This window comes from Tiliqua scincoides, chromosome 5 (genome assembly GCF_035046505.1).
Source record: "Tiliqua scincoides isolate rTilSci1 chromosome 5, rTilSci1.hap2, whole genome shotgun sequence".
Classification (NCBI taxonomy): Eukaryota; Metazoa; Chordata; class Lepidosauria; order Squamata; family Scincidae; genus Tiliqua; species Tiliqua scincoides.
In genome coordinates this window covers 86,067,147-86,087,366 of record NC_089825.1, presented here as the reverse complement: position 1 = coordinate 86,087,366, position 20,220 = coordinate 86,067,147, and the positions used below count along the sequence as shown (strand labels likewise).

Here is a 20,220-nt window from a genome sequence, read left to right as displayed (position 1 = left end):
CCACTTTCTGCACTTCTAACTTTGGAATACACTAAAACTGTGGGGAAAAAATAAATTGGTTTTCACCCACCTCTAGTTATGGGGCACAATCCACCAAGACGTTCTTTTGCATGAGCCTCAATAAAATGAAATGAACAGCAGTGCACAAGCAGTACTTTTATTTGAATGGGGCTTGTGCAAGAGAACTTGCCAACTGAACAAGTCAATTCAATGCCCATCCAGGAGCACAATGAGGACCACCTTTACCTGGGGCTGAGATCTGGAGGTCCATAGTTCATGAGGGAGGGAATGAGAAGTCTGCCAGGTTTCTGGCTACGGCTGCCCTCACTGTCGGAGAGCCGTTCCTCCCGGCGGCACCGTGGAGAGGGGCTACTGCCTCGGCTACAGCGAGCCGGAGACCGACAGGTCCGCCGCAGGGCTGAGAATTGGAGCAGGTCATCCCCAAGTAGGCTGCTGAGGGAGCCACGCCTCATAGGGCTGTTGAGGTGAGGCAACAGGAGTTTGCGGCGGGTGATGGTGGCAGGTGAGGGCTGGAAGAAGTCCTCTGGGTCCTCATCGTACTCCTGAATGGAGGGCAGGGGCTTCTCGGGGGCAACACCACTTTCAGGATGAGGCTGGACAAGAAGGAAAGAAGGAAGAAAAGGGTGGTCTGGAGAAAGAAGAGCTTTTTCGTAGCTGAAGCTTTAGTGACCTTTAAGCCCCTTTCATGCTATTCATGTGACATGGCTCTCCTGCAACCACTGCTAATGCAGAGGACAAGCATCAGAGACCAGTTTAAACCTGATATGGGAGGCCCATTCTTAGCCCTTGTGTCCCATTTGTCATCATTATCATCCATCCATTCAGCATTTTTTTTTAATGTATGCGTTCGTGTATCAAGGTTTGTTTGCGAGAACAGCCGTTATGACCCTTCTCATTTTACAGAACGGGAAAACTAAAACTGTACTGAGAAATGAGAGCGCTGCGGTTTGGCAATTCAGAGATCACCACACTGCAAAACAAAGCAGCCACGGATCCAGGCACAAGCCAAAACTCCACATCAAGTCAACGTTTGGCAAAATGTCAGTTTTCAATTTCAGACATTAATAAACTATGATGTTCAAAATTTGAATTTGGGTGGATTGTGCCCTGAATTTTCCAAAGTGTCCCTTGTAGTTTTGCACTTATAAGTCTCATGAATATACATGGATAGTTACACCCACACTTAATTCTCTCCTATTGAAACCAATGGAACCGTAACAGCCCAGCCCTATCCTTTTCTCCACTATAGCATCCAGCTGCACCAAAACAGTCTACACTACATGTTACTATGGTGTGTTTGGGGGGACGACGACGACATCAGGAAGCTTGGGAGGGGAAAGAGAAAATATTTGATCACCAATGGGTCTCCTCGGACCTGTACCAATGGGACGACTGCCAGTGGGTCTCCTTGAACCTGCACCAGCTCTTTAACTGGTGCAGGACTGAGGAGAAAAAGGGGGTGTGTGTCGGCTGGCTCTGGAGGGGTTAGCATTCAGCGCAAGTCTCTCGCACTGGGTGCCGCCCTCTCCCACCAGCACACCCCTGGCCCTCTTCAAGCCACTTGATCCTCCCACCCTTGCCCCATTCCGCCCACCCCGCCAACTCACCAGCATTGGTGGGTCTCCTCTTTGCTGCCCTGCACACGGGGCCCTCCCCACCATCTCCAGCAATGGCCCAGAAGCTCATAGTTCTGCACATTTCTGGATTAGCGTTTGTGATGCTGTAAAGCGCATGCCACCACCAGAATGCTAGTTCCAGTTGCAGTAGCGCCCAATAGGATTGGGTCATAAATGTTTCTGTTTGTGGCTTAATCGTGCCCTTAACCATTCAATCTTAAGTGTTACCTTAAAACATAAGTCTGATTTATGTTTGAAGGCAAGAACATTAAGCGTCAACTTGCCAGAGTCCATAATTTTAACACCTTCATTGTTCCCCTTAGATTCCAATCCAATGCTGTGGAGCTCAAGTAAGGAACTCCAGAGATCAGGCACTAGTTCCCACCATGCTTTCTGAATCACTGGGGCTGCCAGTCAGAAGAGGAAAGTGCAGGCAGTTCAAAATTAGGACAACAGAATCTTTTTGGCCCATGGAATTGGGTGACACCAGAGGGCCAATCCCAGCCACTGCCTGATTTTTAAAAAACCAAATCTGCTGCAGCCTCTCAGTCTGGACAACTTATTGCTGCAGGGAGGTTCATCTGTTATCTGTCTATGACACTGGACTACTGTCTTTTCAATCCATTCATCCATCAAACATACTTGCCTACCCTTCATCATCAGTGTAACTGAGAACGTGGGGTGCAAACAATTCAGAAGAATATAAACTGACACCTTTGCAAGTGTCAGCAAAACCTTATTGGGGAATTTTGCCAGAGGTGTTTTTCCCATTCATTTTTTAGTGTCACAGACTGCTCCTACCACCACCAAACTGCTCCCCCAGCACAAAATCCAAGCTACCTGGGATAAACGTGGGGACCTGGAGAATCGGAGAAGGCCCTGGAGAGAGAGAAGGAGAGAGAGAAAGAACCCACAGTCAAACAAGAAAGATGGGTTAACCCTGCCGGTTTCCATCTGGGCTATCACTCCGAAGCTGACCACCTTTAGCTCTAGGACTGACCACCCCCTGAAAGTGGAAAAGATACCTCACCTATGCAGTTTGCAGTGATTCTTTCTAACACCTTTTCTACTCAGCTAGAAAGTGACAGGTGATATCAGCATTCAATGGCTGCCATCTTGGCATGAACTGGCAACTGTCAGCATTTTGCCAAATGAAGCTAGACCAGTTGTCACTCCCTGGTGGCCACCGTAAGGCAAGAGAGGGCTTGAACAGGAGCTATAGCAGTTGCACAAAAAGACTTGCTTACCACACAACCTTGGTAGCTTGCTCCTTTCATGGTCCCCCACACTTGTTGCGTTATTGCATCACAACTGCAGATGGCCACGATGTGGTATTATAGCCACTAGTTCAGCAAGGGACAGGTGACATAAGGGGCCGATTGGGTTTCAGGTAGTCTTCTATGGTTGTTGCCTATAGCTTAACTCCTCACTCCTTCAGCTACTGTAAGAACATAAGAAAATATCTGCTGGATCAGGCCAAAGGCCCATCTAATCCAATTTCCTGTATCTCACAGTGGCCCACCACAGTGGCCCACCAGATGTCTCAGGGAGCACACAAGACAAAATTTTATTGCACACAAGACAAAATCCTGTATCTTGTTGCCACTCCCTTGCATATGGCATTCAGAGATAGCCTACTTCTAAAACCAGTGGGTTGTGTATATTCATCATGGCATGTAACCTGTGATGGACTTTTCCTCCATAAGTCTGCTGAAACTCCTTTAAAAGGCATCTAGGCCAGGTGCCATCGCCACATCCTGTGGCAAGGAGTTCCACATTCTGTGGCAAGGATGCTCTGGGACTATCCATCCCTGCTCGCCTATTTGATCACCTCTTCCAGACCATCAGCCTAACAAAGAGTGAATTCAATTTTGTCTCTGGATTCCTGCTGCTTGGTCCATCAACTAATGCTACCCACTTGCCTGACGACCTACCATATTTCTTGTTCCTCTTCCATTCTACTTGCCTTTCAAAAGGAATTTTAGTTTGGTAAGGTGCTGAGAATCACTGATTAGAATGACATCCTAGCCCCATCCCTTGTGGAATAAAGCTTCTCAGGGTTCTTTGGGAAGAGGGAATGACAGACCAGTTTAAGCCATTATTGTAAATGTGACTTTAATCTCTGCAAAGAAATGGATTCTGTCCATATTCTGAGGGTCTCGTTCTTTTTATCAGCACAGTCCTATGCATGTTTTCTTGGAAGAAATTTCCATTATATTCAATGTGACTTACTCCCAGGGAAGTACAAATAAGATTGCAACCCAAGTGCCTTTTCTGAACACAGAACTCTCTTCCTATCTGTTTGCACTTGGGGATTCAAAAGTGCAGCCCACACACATTACACAAACTCAGGACAGACACATTTCCATGAGCTACACCAAAGTGTCAGGAGAAGTGATGGGGATAAGGGGAAAAATTTCAGGGGCACTCTTGACATCAATAGGTCATTTCAATGCCAAGCAGAAGCAGGAAGTTGTGTGAAGGTGGGGGGAGAAGGAGGGCAGGAGTGAGATGGGACACACGACCTTTCACCTCTAGGTCACTGGTTCGAATGTAGCCCAGGCCGGTAGCGCCCAAAGCATGTGACCATCCGACGACTGTTGGAGAGCCTACGGGCGATTACTGGCTGGTCACGGTCTTGGTCCTAGTGGACAAAAACCACCATCACAATCAACAGGGGCCTGGGCAAGTTTTAGCAAGGGGGATCTGAAGACAAAGGAAGACATATAGAGAAAGAGAAATGGGATGGGGAGTGGCCTGGAATGTCCTGGATCCCTCATACGTAGGTTGGGTACACTTAGTGGAGGCTCCATTTTTCTGGCACTTTGGATTCCTGCAAATGTCAAGAAACTTTTCCCTCTTCAAACAGTGGGACTTCCATGATTGGGTTCTTGGTTTCAAAATCAGAAGCATGATTTTCTCTGAAATCTCCCTCATCCTTGCCCTAAGTAGGTTTTGAGAGCTGAAAACTTAGGGCCAAGTGGCCCTTTTGCAAACTTTGTTGAGCCACACTGAGCTCAACCTTGTTGAGCAAACCAGATGTGACATGCAGCTCCATGTTCAGATCTCCCAGGGTCTTTTTCTTTGCCCAAAACTTGCCATGGATCAGGACTGGGGTGCTGGGGGAACGGCTATTATCTACAGAAGAGATAAAAGACTAGTAAAACTCAGGTGCCTGTTTTTCTTCTTCTCTATAACTGGTAGCTCCTCCATTACTAGTCGCTTCAGGATAGGGGACAATTCAGGCAAATTTGTGGGAGGAGGACACAACTCCACCCCTCAATGCCAATTCCTCCCTTAATGGTTTGTTTCAGGCAGTGAAAAAGACAGTGGGAGATGCCATCATGGATTTTACGGGTCTAGTTTGGCACTCGCACACACAAAAATATAGAAAAATATGAGGCTTGTAGCCAGGGGGAAGATGGGAACTTCAGTCATGCCCAGCTTGATCTGCTGGGTATGAGAGAGTGGGGATGGGCTTCCAATGAACTGCCAATAGCTGGGGGCACCAGACTCCAAAGGTCTCACTCTCAGCTCCAAGACACCTTTGTCTGATATCTGGACTCTCCAGCTTTGAGAGAAACTTTTCTATTTTAGAAACCAAAACTGTGTTTGTGTAGGCTGTACCAGGAGCTTAATTTGGGGCTTGGTGCACAACAAGGGCTTGCTATCACTCAGCCTGGGAACCTATGTTCGGTGCGAGGGTTCAAGCATCAGCAGGAGTCTAGTGGAGGTCTGCAGTCTGTCTTGCTGTAGTCTCTCCAGGGATTCCTGCAAGATACTCAACCTCCCACCACCCACCTATCTTGGGGCCCAAACAGAAAAGACGCAGCAGGTCTGTGTTTGGATCTCTCAACATTTATTTTTAGTTAAAAGCAGCAGCAGAGTGCTCTGATTTTGACTGGAGCAGTGGAGCTCGGGAAGGAGGGTTAACTGTTTCTCCTGCATTATTTCCCCAGTCTAAATCTTCTCCACTTAAGCTACTATTTGCCTTGCTGAAGCTTGAGAAAAGCCTAATTAGATCAGAGAAACCATATGGAGGAAAGGGTTAAAGTGTTTCACTCCCTCTGCCCTCCAGCAACTTTTAACTAAAAACAGAAGCTTAGGGGAGGTCTGATCAAGGACTTTCTGTGTCTCATCTGCTTTGGTTGGTTGGCAACCTTCAGTCCTGAAAGACTATGGTATAAGCCCTACAACACCAGGTATTCCCAGGCAGTCTCCCATCCAAGTACTAACCAGGCCTGACCCTGCTTAGCTTCTGAGATCATACAAGATCGGGCACGTGCAGGGTAACATCTGCTTTGACCCCTTATGAAAGGGCCATTTTGCTCATAATCATGATGAAGAGTGTATCTGAGCAGAAGAGTGCTTTTCTCTTGTCAGCCCCTGTCCATCTGGACTTCCAGAGCAGGGGGCATGAACGTCAATCATCTCTTGTTTCAGAAACTGAACACCGTAGAGCACTGGAGTACTGTAGTTCAATGTTTCTCAACCTGTGGGTTGAGACCCACTAGGTGGGTCGCGAGCCAATTTCAGATTCATTTCAATGTGTACTTTATTTTTAATATATCTGACTTGATGCTACCATGATATGTGATTGCATTTGGGGAAATGTTATAGATATGTACCTTTAACAACGTATATGCTGTTAACAATGATAGTCAATGGGGCTTACTCCTGGGTCAGTGTGGATAAGATTACAGCCTTTGGGATGTTTGGGGAATTTTTTAAAAACAGATCAGCAACTGCTTGGGAAGGTTACGAGGGTTCTTTATTTTAAATAAATTTTTAAGCTTATACTTATTGTAAATTTTTAATTGACTTGATTGATTTGATTTTGTATGGGAGTATTAAAAATGGTCATCCTTGATGATGTCACTTCTGGCCATGACATCACTTCCAGGTGAATGACATTCCTTCTGGTGGGTCCCAACAGACTATCATTCTAAAAAGTGGGTCCCGGTGCTAAAAAGTTTGAGAACCACTACGTGTAGTTCCTTCTCATTTAAACAACCGAATTAAAGCAATCTGTTGACCTAAACAAACATCAAAATACAGAGGGTGTGGAAGGCAGAGTTCTCAATTAACTATATAAAATAAAACCAGAAACTGAGAAAGTGAGATTGTTATCTGTATCCAAGCTTGTTATAGTTTTGGGGGGGGGGGGGAATCAGTGGGGGAATCTGCACATTATCTCAGTGGGGAGAAAGCCGGAGAAAATAACTATTTGAATGAGCAACCTGCTGCTATTTGCTGAAGACCTGATAATAAGGAGTCAGTGGAGACAGCAATTCAACTTGCTGCTCCTCCCCACATGTAGGAGAGGCAAAAACTGACACACTGCCACTTTAGTACAGAGGAAGCTGCTTTAAATGAGTCAGAGCCCTGGTCCACTTTGTTCAATATTGAGCTCAATTTTTGGTACACTGACTGGCAGCAGCTTCCCAGGGTTTCTGATGTGAGTGTTTTCCAGCCCTCCCTAAAGATGGTTGGGGCTGAGTCCAGTGAATTCTGCAGACAGAGCATCAGTTGCTGCTGAGTTACATCCCCTGCCCTATGGCTACTTCTTTCTTCTCCATCTTTGCCCTCAAACTGGAATTTTGATCTCTTGAAAGGCTAACATGGTCAATTCCCTGGGACTCTGGGTCTGGTTTTTTTAGATTACAGCCACCTGCAGTTGTGGTTTTAAGGGCTGCTACTTTATACAAACAACTGAACAAAAGGTTTTCTGGGATGGGCAGCTTCAAACTGCTGTGTGTGTGTGTGTGTGTGTGTGTGTGTGTGTGTGTTTGAATGCTCCTCCATGAACAAAGGCCCTGTATGTTTTTGTTTTTTTTTTAAAAACTAGGGCTGCAATCTTATACACACTTTCTTGGGAGTAAGCCCCAATGAACAAAATGGGATTTACTTCTGAGTAGACATGCATAGGATTGTGCTCTAGGGGCTATCAGACAAAAAGGAGTAATATATCCTTTGGCCCGGACAAATTCTGAGTCATACATAAGAAGAGCCCTGCTGGATCAGGCCAAAGGGCCATCTAGTCCAGCTTCCTGTATCTCATAGTGGCCCACCAGATGCCTCCAGGGAGGCAGGGAGGAGGCATTCTGGGATGGGTTGGAGGGAGTTGGAGGGAGGGTGGGGAGAAGGCAGGAAGGAGGTGTGCCAGGGGGAGGGAGCAGGTCAGGAGGGAGGCAGGACTGGTGGAGCTTTGTTGAGCCTCCATTTTGGGCTGCTGGTCCGACAAGGAGGCTCAGAATTTCAAGGGTCAGCGTGGAATTGAGTAGCCCCATTGCGAGGCCTCTCAGCTTACCCGGAGGAAGGGGACAAAAATTGCCTTCTCCGGAGGAGCCACCGGGGGTGACTGCAAAGCATGTAGAATGCAGTGGCAGCCGTTTTCAGCACTGCTGCAGCCCCACACGCCGGGCAGCTCAGGATTGGGCTGACAGTACTGCATCAGTGGGCAGTCTGGGTATTCAATGTGATACCCTTGGGGGGGGGGGTGGGAAATGATTGAAATGTACACAATTATGCATGGGTGAAGAGAGTGGATAAAAGGGATGTTCTTTTCCCTCTCAACACAACACCAGAACCAAGGAACATCCTCTAAAACTGAATGTCGGGAGAGTTAGAACAGACAAAAGCAATTTTTTAACCTAGTGCGTAAATTAACCTGTGGATTAAATTAATCTGTAAATTAATCTGTGAAACTGCTTGCCACAGGATGTGGTAGTAGCACCTGACCTAGATGCCTCTAAAAGGAGATTGGACAGACTTATGGAGTAAAAGTCCATCATAGGTTACAAGCCATGCTGAGTAAATGCAACTTCCTAGTTTTAGATGTAGGCATTTATCTGAATGCCTGATGCAAGGCAGTGGCAAAAAGATACAGGTATCTTGTTGTCTTGTGGGCCACTGTGGGCCACATCTGGTGGGCCACTGTGAGATGCAGGAAGTTGCACTAGATGGGCCTTTCGCCTGATCTAGCAGGGCTCTTCTTGTGCATTGAAGGAGTTACAAAAGGGATGAATGGGAGTTTTGAAAAGGATCCCCACTCATACCCATTCCTAGCTCCTTCAGAAGTATTTGCTTAATGACAAAGAAAAGACAAACCTAACAGGAACTGTTCTGTTCATGTTCACATTCACTACGGAACAGACTCCCCAACTAGCTGGGTATGAAGGCCCACCAGGAACTCTGGTAGCTTCCTGTCATTTATATCTGACTGGGCTTGAAATATCAGGGGGTATGTCAAGAATCTGGAAGCCACAGTTGTGAGTGGCTGGTAGGCTTGTGAGGTATGGAGAGTCACCAATTGTGTACTGATTCCCTGTGATGAAGGCCTGCATCATCCATCAAGCCTGATGCTTTGGCATGAAATGGGTGCCATTTTCCCTGGTTTTGGTAGCCTCATTGACCAGAGGTGACAAGAGGGGCAAAAGGAATGAACATCTTTGCATAGGGAAGCAATGTCACAGTTATACTTCCTAAGGAGCTATCATCTGTCTCCAACTGAAGGCTGCCTTCAGCCTCACGCCAATTGGGTAACACACAGGCAGAGGGGCAAAGTGACCTCTCTTTCCCTGCCCGGACAAAGGCATGAGAAGCAGCGGTGAGGTGGTGCTGATGCAGTTACAGGGCTGGGAGCATGAATTCTGATGGCTTTGGAGCAGTGATGGTGAGTTTAGAAGAGGACGTGAAAGATTTCCTGGGTAAGCCTGAGGGAACTGCCTTTGGGGCTGGTCCTGGGTGGACTGGACAAACCACTAGAAGGGCAGGAAAAAGGGAAAGGGGGCTATGGGCATGAGGACTGCTTGTGGCACATGCACCCCTTACCTCAATCTCACTGCCCTCACGTAAGTTGAAGGTGAGGTCCTGATGGATATCTGCCATGAACTTGGAGGAATATTCAGGGTACAGCTCCAGCACCTCAAAGAGCCCACGAAGGCTGATGTACTGGAGGTCACAGTAGGTCAGCGCCTTGACATCTGCATTGGTCTTGATGACTTGGTCTTTGCCAGGCAAGTCGGCACCAATGAGATCTCCTTTACCTACGAAGAGTCAGAATTTGGGGTGTCAGTGAATGGGATGGGAGGTGGGGAAGCCGCCGTTGCCCTCTGCCCTCCCACAGTCAAAGGTTTTAGAGTGACAGAAAGTCTGGAACTCATGAACTTGAACCAGGAGCCTCATGGCCTGAGTGTGGGGCCCAGGGCCTCTGAGAGGAATTTTAGCAGGGGATACAAAGTTTCTTTTGAGTCCCTTCCCTTCTCCATTGGATTATAATTTCATACGATAGTTGGATCATAATTACTACGAATTATAATATATAAAACTATGTACTGTAGGCTTACACCAGGGGTACTTGTCATCTGTGGGATGACAAGTTGCACCTGCTGAAATTCTCTCTTCTATACACTTGTTAAAGGTCCAGCATCCCTAAAGTTGAAAGTTTGAGCACCCCTGGCTTACACAAAATGTGAATGTCAGTCTTCACACAATATAAACAAACATTTTTTGAGATCCCAGGAAATTTCTGGCTCCCCTCCTTTGGCTCCCAGGCCCCCTTTTTGACTCTGGGTCCAGGTACAATGTACCCCCTGCGTGCTGCCTTTCAGGGGCCCTGGGAAGATAAGATCCCAGGAAATTTTCAGGCTTCCTCCTTTAGCTCCTTTAGTTCCCCTTTTTGACCCTGGGCCAGGGTACAATTTACCCCCTGAACCCCCATCTCTTGGGTTCTCATGGGTCAAGCTTAGTGGGCTCCCTAGGTCTTTGTGCATTCAGCCCTCCAAACTTTTCAATTGCAAAAGGGAGCAGAATTGTGACATATCAGTCCCTATGATTAGCAGGTGACATAAAGGCTCCGGATTGGTCAAGATGAGTATAAAATAGCAAGAGCCCGGCTTTCCAATTTGCCTGTGTTCAGGTTACCATAGACGTAACGCCTCATGGATATAGTTGCAGGATTCATATATGGGCCCCATCTTGACCCTAAGACACAGAACAGACCTCCTCTGCCCCCAAAACTGAAGTAATAGCTCTCTGGCTCTCGGGCTCTCTTACCTAAAATGGCCAGCACTATGTTGTCCTTGAGGACTTCAAGGGAGCCTGAGCAGACAAAGTAATTTGCTTGCAGGGCGTCACCCTGGCGGAGGAGATACTCGCCAGGAGCACAGAAGGAAGTTTTAATGTGTAAGGAAAGGGCACGAAGGCAGCCACGGCTGGCGCTCTCGAAAAGCGGTAGCTGCAAGATGTCCTTGTTCAGGTGCATGGCGATGTCAGCTCGGAGCTCATCTGGGAAGTCACGCAGGAGCTAGAGGGGAAGGAGGGGAGAGAGAATATTGCAGAGGGATTGCTGCAGTGCAAGTCAATACCCCACAGCCTCCAATTGTGGCACTCCATCACCACGGAGTCATATCCATCTCCTCTCTTCTTCTTCTCATGTATTTTACTTGTTGCATGACCCAATCCTAACCAACTCTCGATGATGCAGCGGCACTGGGGTGATTTCCACTGCATCCCCCAGGGGAGTTTTGGCTGCTGGAGGTCTCCTTGGAGTAAGGGGACATTTGTCCCCTTTCCCGAGATAAGTCCCAGCAGCCCCTATGGGGTGACTTGGACCCGCACCAGCTCAATTGCTGGCACATGTCCATGTTGCCCCAGGAAGACAGATCAGGACTGTGCCAGCACTGATCCCATCTCTCTCCTGGGCCTGATCTGCCTTCCTCCCTACCCCCGTCACTGCCCTGTCCTCCTCATCTCTCTCCCACAGAGACCCACAGAATGATCAGCCTCTACCTCATTAGCATCAATGCCATTGTTGACAGACCACGTGGTCTGGAAGTACTCGAGCATCCGCTGCTTGAGCTGCTGGGGTAGGCGGTGGACACGGATGAAGTCCTTGAGGTCCTTCATGCGGGTGTGGTAGAGGGACCGCCGGGAATACATGCGCTGGATAATGGCTGTCACATTGCCAAAGACCACAGCATGCATCAGAGCTGGGGTGGGAGGAGAAGAAAAGGACGTAAGAAGAGACCTGCTGGAACAGACCATGCATCCATCTAAGTAAAATAAAATAAGTGTGCACTATTTTTGCTGTATCACCTTGTGCATCCTCTCAAGCTTGCTGGGAGACTGCAGCATTTTATCGTTTCTATAGGCAGGGAGTATAAGCTAAGGTGAAAACTTGCAAGGTAACATTTTAACCCCCAAACCTATTGAAGGCCAGTGTGGTATAATGGATAGCTTCTTTCTAAATAGTTGATACTTGAAACAGGAAGACTTGGGTTCAAATCTATGCTCAGACAGGAAGTGCACTGAGCTACTCTGGAGTAGCTATACACTCTCTCAGCCTATTCTTCCTTGTGCAGAGCTACTGTGATGATAAAAATAAGGACATGGTAACCTGTACTACCACAAACTCCTTGAAGAAGGAGGCAAATAATAAACATTCTTAATGGTTTTTAGAATATTTGAAGCAATGCTAAGAAAGTGAGTGTGCTTCTGAGCACGTGAAGAGCACTTGCCCCTCACCACTGAACTGCCAGTCCCAACTTTAGCCTAGGCTGGAAGGATTTCATATTAGGCATGTATGTATCCTACAAATCTCATCTTAGAAATGTGGCACAAGAGCAGTGATTTTCAACCTTTTTTTTTGTCTCGCAGCACACTGATGAGGTACTAAAATTGCCAAGGCACATAATAAGTCTTTTGACAATTGACAAGGCACACTATACTGCCAGTAGGGGCTCACATCCCCCAATGGTCCTACTAATAAATGACCCACCCTCAAACTCCCACGGCACACCTGCAGACCATTCACGGCACACCAGTGTGCCACGGCACAGTGGTTGAAAATGGCTGCACTAGAGAATCGGTTTCCACTATGCCCATTTTACAGATGGGGGAACTGAGACAGAGACAGATAATAACTTGATCAAGGCCATACAGTGAATTTGGAAGAGATGCACCCAGATCACTCTGGTTCAAGCCTACTTCTCAATTCATTTCAAAAAGGCACCCTGTGAATACCAGTCTTTTTCCTGAAAGACGCCCACCTCAAACCCTACCCTGCAATCATCCCTGCAGTCCGTGGAATGAACATCAGCAGCAATAAATCCAAATTCTCTGCCAAGGTAGCCCAAACGCTGCATCAATAAAAGGCAAATTCAGCACCAAGCTATGCAAATTGTCATGTCTTATTTTGCATAATTTACAACCCAATCCTATGCATGCCTGCTCAGAAGTAAGTCCCATTAGAGTCAATGGGGCTTACTCCCAGGAAAGTGTGGATAGGACTGGGCTGTTAGTCTCATTCTGCACAACATTCCATGCATAGCAATTGGCTATGTATGGCATGGAAATCTAAAATTCGACTGCCTTCTTTGAAGATTTTGCTAGGCACTGTCCACATTTGTTCAAGCCTTTCTTTGCAATCTTTCTTAAGGCCTGTAGCATTCCTTTTTTTTTTAATAAATGAAAACCAAGGTTCTGGTTGCAGAATTTTACACTCAGTGCCAAATCCTATTCATTTGATGGTGCATTCGTAACACATGTACAGCCGTGGACCTGCTGGACTTACCACCAATGAGCATAGTGCAGATGGAGAAGATTTTCTCGGCGTCTGTGTTGGCACAAACATTGCCAAAGCCCACGCTGGTCAGGCTGCTGAGGGTAAAGTACAGCGAAGCGATGTAGGCGCTGCGGACGGATGGTCCACCCACGGAGATGTTGAGATATTGGGCATCTATCCGCTTGCCTAGTTCATGCAGCCAGCCTGCTGGGCACACCAAGGTGTTAATCCTCTGGGAGGGTCAGGATGCAGGCCTGGGTACCCCCTTGGAGACCCTCCCCCAGTTATACAGAGCTCCAGCACGTAATGAAGACAGAGATAGTAGTGAAAGGGGAGCTATTGAGATTTCTTCACTCACAGCATGAGCCCAGCTGCAGTATTTGCGTGACAGACTGACAGACAGACAGACCAACAAGTCAAATGCTTGTTGGCATCAAACCATCAATCTTTCCCTTCCCCACCATGCATCAGGTGGATCATCCACCTTTAAAAAAATATAATTAAGGACACGTATGTTAAAAATGTCAAACATTTAAAATGGCATCTGCAAGATCTGATCATGTTGCAAGATCTGCAACATCTGCAAGAGGGATCTGAAGGCCTTAAGAGTGGACCTCAACAAGTGGGAAACCCTGGCCTCTGAGCGGCCCGCTTGGAGGCCGGCTGTGCAGCATGGCCTTTCCCAGTGTGAAGAGACACTTGGCCAACAGTCTGAGGCTAAGAGGCAAAGAAGGAAGGCCCATAGCCAGGGAGACAGACCAGGGACAGACTGCACTTGCTCCCAGTGTGGAAGGGATTGTCACTCCCAAATTGGCCTTTTCAGCCACACTAGACGCTGTTCCAGAACCACCTTTCAGAGCACGATACCAGAGTTTTTTGACACTGAAGGTTGCCAACAGTAAAATGGCAGTTGCAAAACTGCTTTAGAGATTTTGAGGGGTTGGTGATGTTACAGGCACTAACCACTCAGTGCCCTCCACACCTCGCTTTTCCCCAGCTGAAACTCAAGCAGTTGTAAAACTGTTTTTGTTTGTTTGTTTTCAGAAACCAACCTGGGAAACAAAAAAAAAAATTACTTGCACTAAACATGTAAGGACGCTTCCAAACTTGTTCCACTGCTCTAAAATAAATGTATACGTGTCTTCACTCTTAGTTTTGCTCTCATTCCCTTCCCAGTATGCACAACGACCTGGGTTTCAAGAAGAGACACAGCTTGTTCCACTCTGTGCTTTCTCTGCCCAGGATTTTTGCAATTAGTGCTTCTCAGTCCTCCCCCAAGCTCACCAATGTCCCAGGTCAGTGGGTCGTGGCTCTCCTTCCGGCCGATGACATACCAGATGCAGGCCATCCAGTGGGCCAGCAGGGCAAACATGGACATGAGCAGTGTCAGAACCATGGCACTGTACTGCGAATAGCGGTCCAGCTTCTGGAGCAGGCGCAATAAGCGCAGGAGACGCACTGTCTTCAGCAGGTGAACCAGGTAGGTCTAAAAAGAGGGAGGTGGAAGAAGAGATCAGAAGGGTCACTTTCCTTGCCTTTGCCATTTTCAATCAGATGTCTAGTCCACTGAATGCTGTGTGGTCTTCTGTGATCAACAGGAACCTCCAGAAAGCACAAGACCCCAGAAGGGGTGTTTGCCAGCCTGGCTGCCACAGAGCCTTTAAGCTAGAAATGCTGGGAGTGAAACTGGGCACCTTTCACACCCCAAGAGTATGCTCAATGACTGGATTGGCAACCTTCAGTCTCGAGAGACTATGGTATAAGCCTACAGCACCTGGCGTTCCCAGGTGGTCTCCCATCCACATACTAACCAGGCCTGACCCTGCTTAGCTTCTGAGATCAGACAAGATCAGGCATCTGCAGGGTAACAGTTGCTGACTGAGCCAAGGGTTAGATGGGAATTTAAACATTGGTTCAGGACTCCTCATTTCAAGTGTGGAAAAACAGGAGAAGCCTGGATGCCAGAATTGCTGTGTCCCATTAATGTGAATTTGGTAGAAATGAATCACTCAAATTTGATTTTTTCCAAACAGTACTCCCAATTATAAGTACAGTTAGATACAGACGTTTTAGGGGGCAAACAGGGGGGGGGAGAGGTTTGTAAAATACTGAATGACAAGTTAATTGTATTGCCTTAACTTATTAATGAGGCTTAAAAACTCAACAGCCATCACATTTGTATCTCATTTTTCCTCCAAAGAGTTCACAAGCAACATGTAGTCTACTCCAGGTAGTCCCAAGTTATCCTCACAAGAATCCTATTAGGTAGATTAAGCTGAGATGATGATTGGTCCGTAAACACCTTCTTTACTAAACAGTGAATTTGAGCCCAAAAGTGCTACTTCACATACATTATGTCAGTCTTCTCTACATCAGCCCTGATAATGTAGATGTCAAGACAGAAACATAGTGTCTTGTCTAATGGTACATAATGACTTTCTGGCCAAAAGAGAGATTTCCCAGCTCACCCTCTTAGGTTCAAATTAAACATGCACTTGCTTGCCTTTTGAAAGGTATGCTGAAACCCAGAAGCACTTTTTACTGTATTTTACAAAAATGGCTGCATTTGACCCCAAAGTGCTCACACCAAATGCTCTTTGCATCCCTGGACAGAAGTCTGGAGAAGTCCTGGAGAGACCTCCTGCCTTGTGGATTGAAGACACAAGATGCTGACCTCCCCCCCACCCAATCCCTTTTGCTTTATGTACAGCAGGAAAAGCAACATCTAAATAGCAGCCAAATGGGTTTCCTCATTAGACAAGAGACTGTGTCAAAGGCTGGCTCCTGATGTCATCACAACACCTTCCATCAAACAGCTTAATGAGACCTCCAGGGAGACAAAGGTGCTTTTCCTTGGCAAGAAGCAACCAAGGTAGGGTGTGAAATTTGCCACTGGAGGAGCCAAGCCAAAGAGAGATTTGATTCATTTAGAATGGAAACAAAATATTGTGCCAATGTGACACACAGCCACATTTTGAGATTTGAATTCTGAATTTCAATATGCGCAACTTTGATTGTAATGTTCAGTTGTGAGGAACACACAGACACAGGTTCCCGGTTGTAAGTCTTGTAATGCATTCTTAAAACAACAAACTTTGGACAGCTTTGCCATGTAAATGGCAGCGCGGCAGTCCCCAAGAGCCCTTCTCTGGGCTTTGTTGTGTTCAAAATCACCTCTGTTCATTGTTGATCCTGGGTCCTGGGTTGAGCTGGAAAGCCAGGACTTGACCATGGCTGGTTTCACTGGTTAACACAGAACCCCTAGCTCAGGTGTTTTCAAACTGGGGCGTCGCAACACCCCAGCCTGTGGGCCTGGCCTCTGCCCCCTTAAGGGGTGGGGGCAGTGAGGAGGCAGGGAGGAGCCCCCCCAGGACTGCATCTCTCAGGGGGCTGCAGGGCCATGGCTGTACTTACCAGAGCCTCCTGCAGCCTACCGGGGGTGTGGGGAGCCCTGTGCAACTGTCTGCAGGGCTCCCTGATGCTTTAGAAGTGAAAGTGGAGTGACTGCGCTCCATTTCTGGTCTTGTGGAGGTGGGGTGCGATTGCTCCACTTTCACTTCTTAAGCTTCGGGGAGCCCTGCAGACAGTCGCGCAGGGCTCCTCGCACCCCCGGGAGGCTCTGGTAAGTACAGCCAAGCCCCTGCAGCCCCCTGAGGACAGGATCTTGGGGATCATGTCGCTGCCTTCCCCCCACCTCCGCAATGACTTAGAGTGGCTCAAACTCTCCCTGAGAGTTTGAAAACTGCTGCCCTAGATGGCTTTGTTTGCTTGCTTGCTTGCTTGCTTGCTTGCTGCAGCTGGGGTTTCTACACAGGTCCCTTGTCCCACCCCATGCTATAGCCTATGGCAGGGGTGTCAAATATAAGGCCTGGGGACCAGATGCAGCCATGAAGATTGCTTATCTGACCCTCGGCATCTCCCAGCAATACCATCAGCTGCTTTTAGCTACTAAGCTGGGCTGTCACTGCTGAAACAGCAGCCCACATGATAATTGGGATATCTTAAAAGTATGATCAAGTTTTGCATATTTTCTCTTCTATTTGCAGCTAATGAGTTCCTAAGTGAGAAAAAGTCCTTTTTTGTCATTACCTGCTTAACGACATCACTTTCTGCTCAATGTCATCACTTCTAGCCTTCAGCGGGCATAGTGAATGCTGTACGGCCCTCTGCATGAAATGTATTTGACATCCATGGCCTATGGCATTGGTTCCTAAACTGTGCCCTTGCATGCCTCAGCAAACTCACAGGGATGCCTTGGTGGCCTCCTGCGCACCTCCATTTTGGCCAGGTTGAGATTGCAAAGTTCTCATGAGATCTTGCTCAATTTTTGCAAGATCTTGTGCGATTCTCACTTGTGGTACTGCTGCAACATGGCGCCGTGAAAGAAGGCCGCAGTGACCAGGGTAAGTTTGGGAACTGCTGGTCTACTGAAAAAGTGCCTCCATGCCCCTAATGGAGAATCATTTATGTCTGTGTGCTGGAAAGCAAAACCCTTCTGCAGCTCTAGTGTCTCAGTCAAGACTTATCAGAACTCAGTCCTGGAACCTATCTCAAACACCCAACTTCAGTTAGGAGAAGTAGATACAAAGGAAATAAAGGCTTCTGCACATGTGCAAAATACATATTCCCTCATCACTGGCTAACTACAGCCTATCCTGCATTTAGGATTAAGAACTGGGTTCAAGCCCGGAATATAATCCAAACTAGAAACAATGTTGTCTAATGTCTAATTCTGGCGAAGAGGCTGAATTTTGAATCAAGACATCCCTTGTTCAAACCTCACCCGAGTCATGGACGATAAAGGTGACAATAGGCAATGAAAGTGCAATATGATGAAAATTCTGACCTATTTTACAGGGTGGGGTTGTGAGGAGATATAATATGAAGTTCCATATAAATGGTAAGTTTTACTGTAATTCATTAGAATGCCTCTGACCATGTGCAAAGTGCTTTTCAGTAGTCACAACTCATCTCCCATTCACACATTTTGGATTCATTGAAAGAGGGCTGCCCTTCATTATCTATCATTTTTGGGGTGCCATACTGCATGCAAATCACTTTGCCGTAATTATCACCTTCAGCATTTTCAGAACAGAAAGCATCTGCTTTAGAGCATCCTGCTCAGAGTTGGGGTCTATATGCAGTGGATAGTGGGGGCCTCTCTCAGGAATTCTAGCACAAAGATTGAGGCCCTTCTGACCCCAGCACTCAGCTCTGGCCAAGGGATGTGATTCCAAGGGTGGGTTTACTCTAAAGGATCACTCACCACTGGGACATTAAAGGCATAGAGGAGATCAAAGGGCAAGGCTGCAACCAAGTCCACGAAGAACCATGTAGCCACGTAGTGGAGGCAGATGGAACGGGTATCGTAGACCACCTGGCCTGATTGGCTGACATACGTGGTCCGGAAGTTCAAGATGATGTCTGCCAAAAGAAAAGAGGCAAAAAGTTCACATGGAGGAACAAGGTGGTGCGGAGATTCAAGATGATGTAGTGGTTGTGGAGTTCGCTGTAGACCTAGAAGTTCCAGGTTCAAATCCCCACTCAGCCACAAAGCTTCGTGGGTGACTTTCGGCCAGTCACTATCTCTCAGCCTCACCTACCATACAGGCATGTTGTGAGGACAGGAGGTGTGAACGAACTATGTACACCATCCTGCACTCCTTGGAGGAAGGGCAGTATAAAAATGCAATAAATAAATAAATGCTGCACGCTGTGGGTCACTTCCTTCAATATTAGTAACCTTGGAAGGCCATGGAAGAAAGAAGTGGTGTGCATAAAGAGGGAATAACATGTGCAAATACTGTGTGACATCTAAGTAAGGATCAACTGCATCAGACCAGTGTACATCTGCTCCCACACTCTGCAGTGCTTGAATTATGGGAGAAGAGGTAGGGGAATCCTTTATGAAATCCCCTTGATGCCCCCTAGTGTAGCCATATCACCTCCCCATCATCTTCTAAAAACAGTACCTAAGAAGGCAGAACAAAAAGTAAGTCCCTCGCTCCCTCCATGTGTAATTGAAGCACTGATACTTGGCCTCCCATATGCCCCTAGGAATATCATGTGCAGGAGAAAATGGAATTAGCCCTGCACTTTTATTTCTTCTCAGCATCTTGTAACTAAAATGTCTCTGAACCTGTCGCTTCTATTCACAGCTATCACAGTTTATAAACTATGGACACATCACAACATCTAAATCAATTCCAAGCCTGTTTGACCTCTACCACTCCTAATTGGGAAGCTCAATTCTGTTACTTTTCAGTAACAAAACTCTCAGTGTCTCCACACATGGCCACTCTCAACAGAAGTCAGGTCTATTTAGGGAGAGATTGGTAAACAGCTGGAGAGCATTACATGCCTCTAATTTTTCCTTCCCACCAGGCCTGGCATCAGTGCATGACACCACCAGGCAGCTACCAGGAGCCTAGAGTTCTGGCAGGGTCCACTGCTGATGGTCTGCCCTTATGTCTCCCAGGGAAGATTGAGCCATGCTGTCATTTTGGTGGTGGCTACCACTTTTTACCCACAGTGCTCCCTGTAGAGTGGAGAAAAAATGGCAGCTGCTGGTTAGTGGCCACCAAGAGCAGCCCACCACTGCTGCACCCAGGTCCGCCCACTCTGAGGGGACCAGGAACAGAAGATTAGCAGCCCACTGGAAGGCACCTTGCCAAGAGCCTCTTAAAATTGGAGCTCACCCTGTCTCTTACTTGACCAGTATTGGATGGCTGAATGCTTCAGGCCCATAGCTAATGAGAAGATACATTTGCATGATGCTGCCTGGCCTGCTTCCCTCTCTAAGCTCCTGAGCAAGTGGATCTCATGCTTTCCCTCTGCTACCTGGAAAACAAGCTGAATTATTCCAAACAGAATAGAAAGCCTTCCAATGTTTAACCCCATTTCAGTAACTCTCCATGATTATAACATGAAATGATCCATTCTCACACATGAAATGATCCCTCTCTATATCATATGACCTTTGACACCCATTTTGTATGCTTGTCCAGATTAGGGCAA

The 20,220-nt window shown here is 47.1% G+C and overlaps 1 protein-coding gene across 1 annotated transcript in view; it reads right to left on the bottom strand.

Annotated features, from left to right (window-relative positions):
* Window positions 1-20,220, bottom strand: part of KCNH4 (potassium voltage-gated channel subfamily H member 4) — a 55,773-nt gene that overhangs the window by 7,653 nt on the left and 27,900 nt on the right. The window contains exons 6-13 of the mRNA XM_066627178.1: window positions 18,470-18,627; window positions 14,488-14,689; window positions 13,213-13,407; window positions 11,430-11,629; window positions 10,695-10,944; window positions 9,471-9,685; window positions 2,478-2,516; window positions 247-614 (exon numbers count right to left, since the gene is read on the bottom strand). Of these exons, the coding sequence (XP_066483275.1) occupies window positions 247-614; window positions 2,478-2,516; window positions 9,471-9,685; window positions 10,695-10,944; window positions 11,430-11,629; window positions 13,213-13,407; window positions 14,488-14,689; window positions 18,470-18,627 (1,627 nt within the window). The remainder of the gene's footprint in view (window positions 1-246; window positions 615-2,477; window positions 2,517-9,470; window positions 9,686-10,694; window positions 10,945-11,429; window positions 11,630-13,212; window positions 13,408-14,487; window positions 14,690-18,469; window positions 18,628-20,220) is intronic.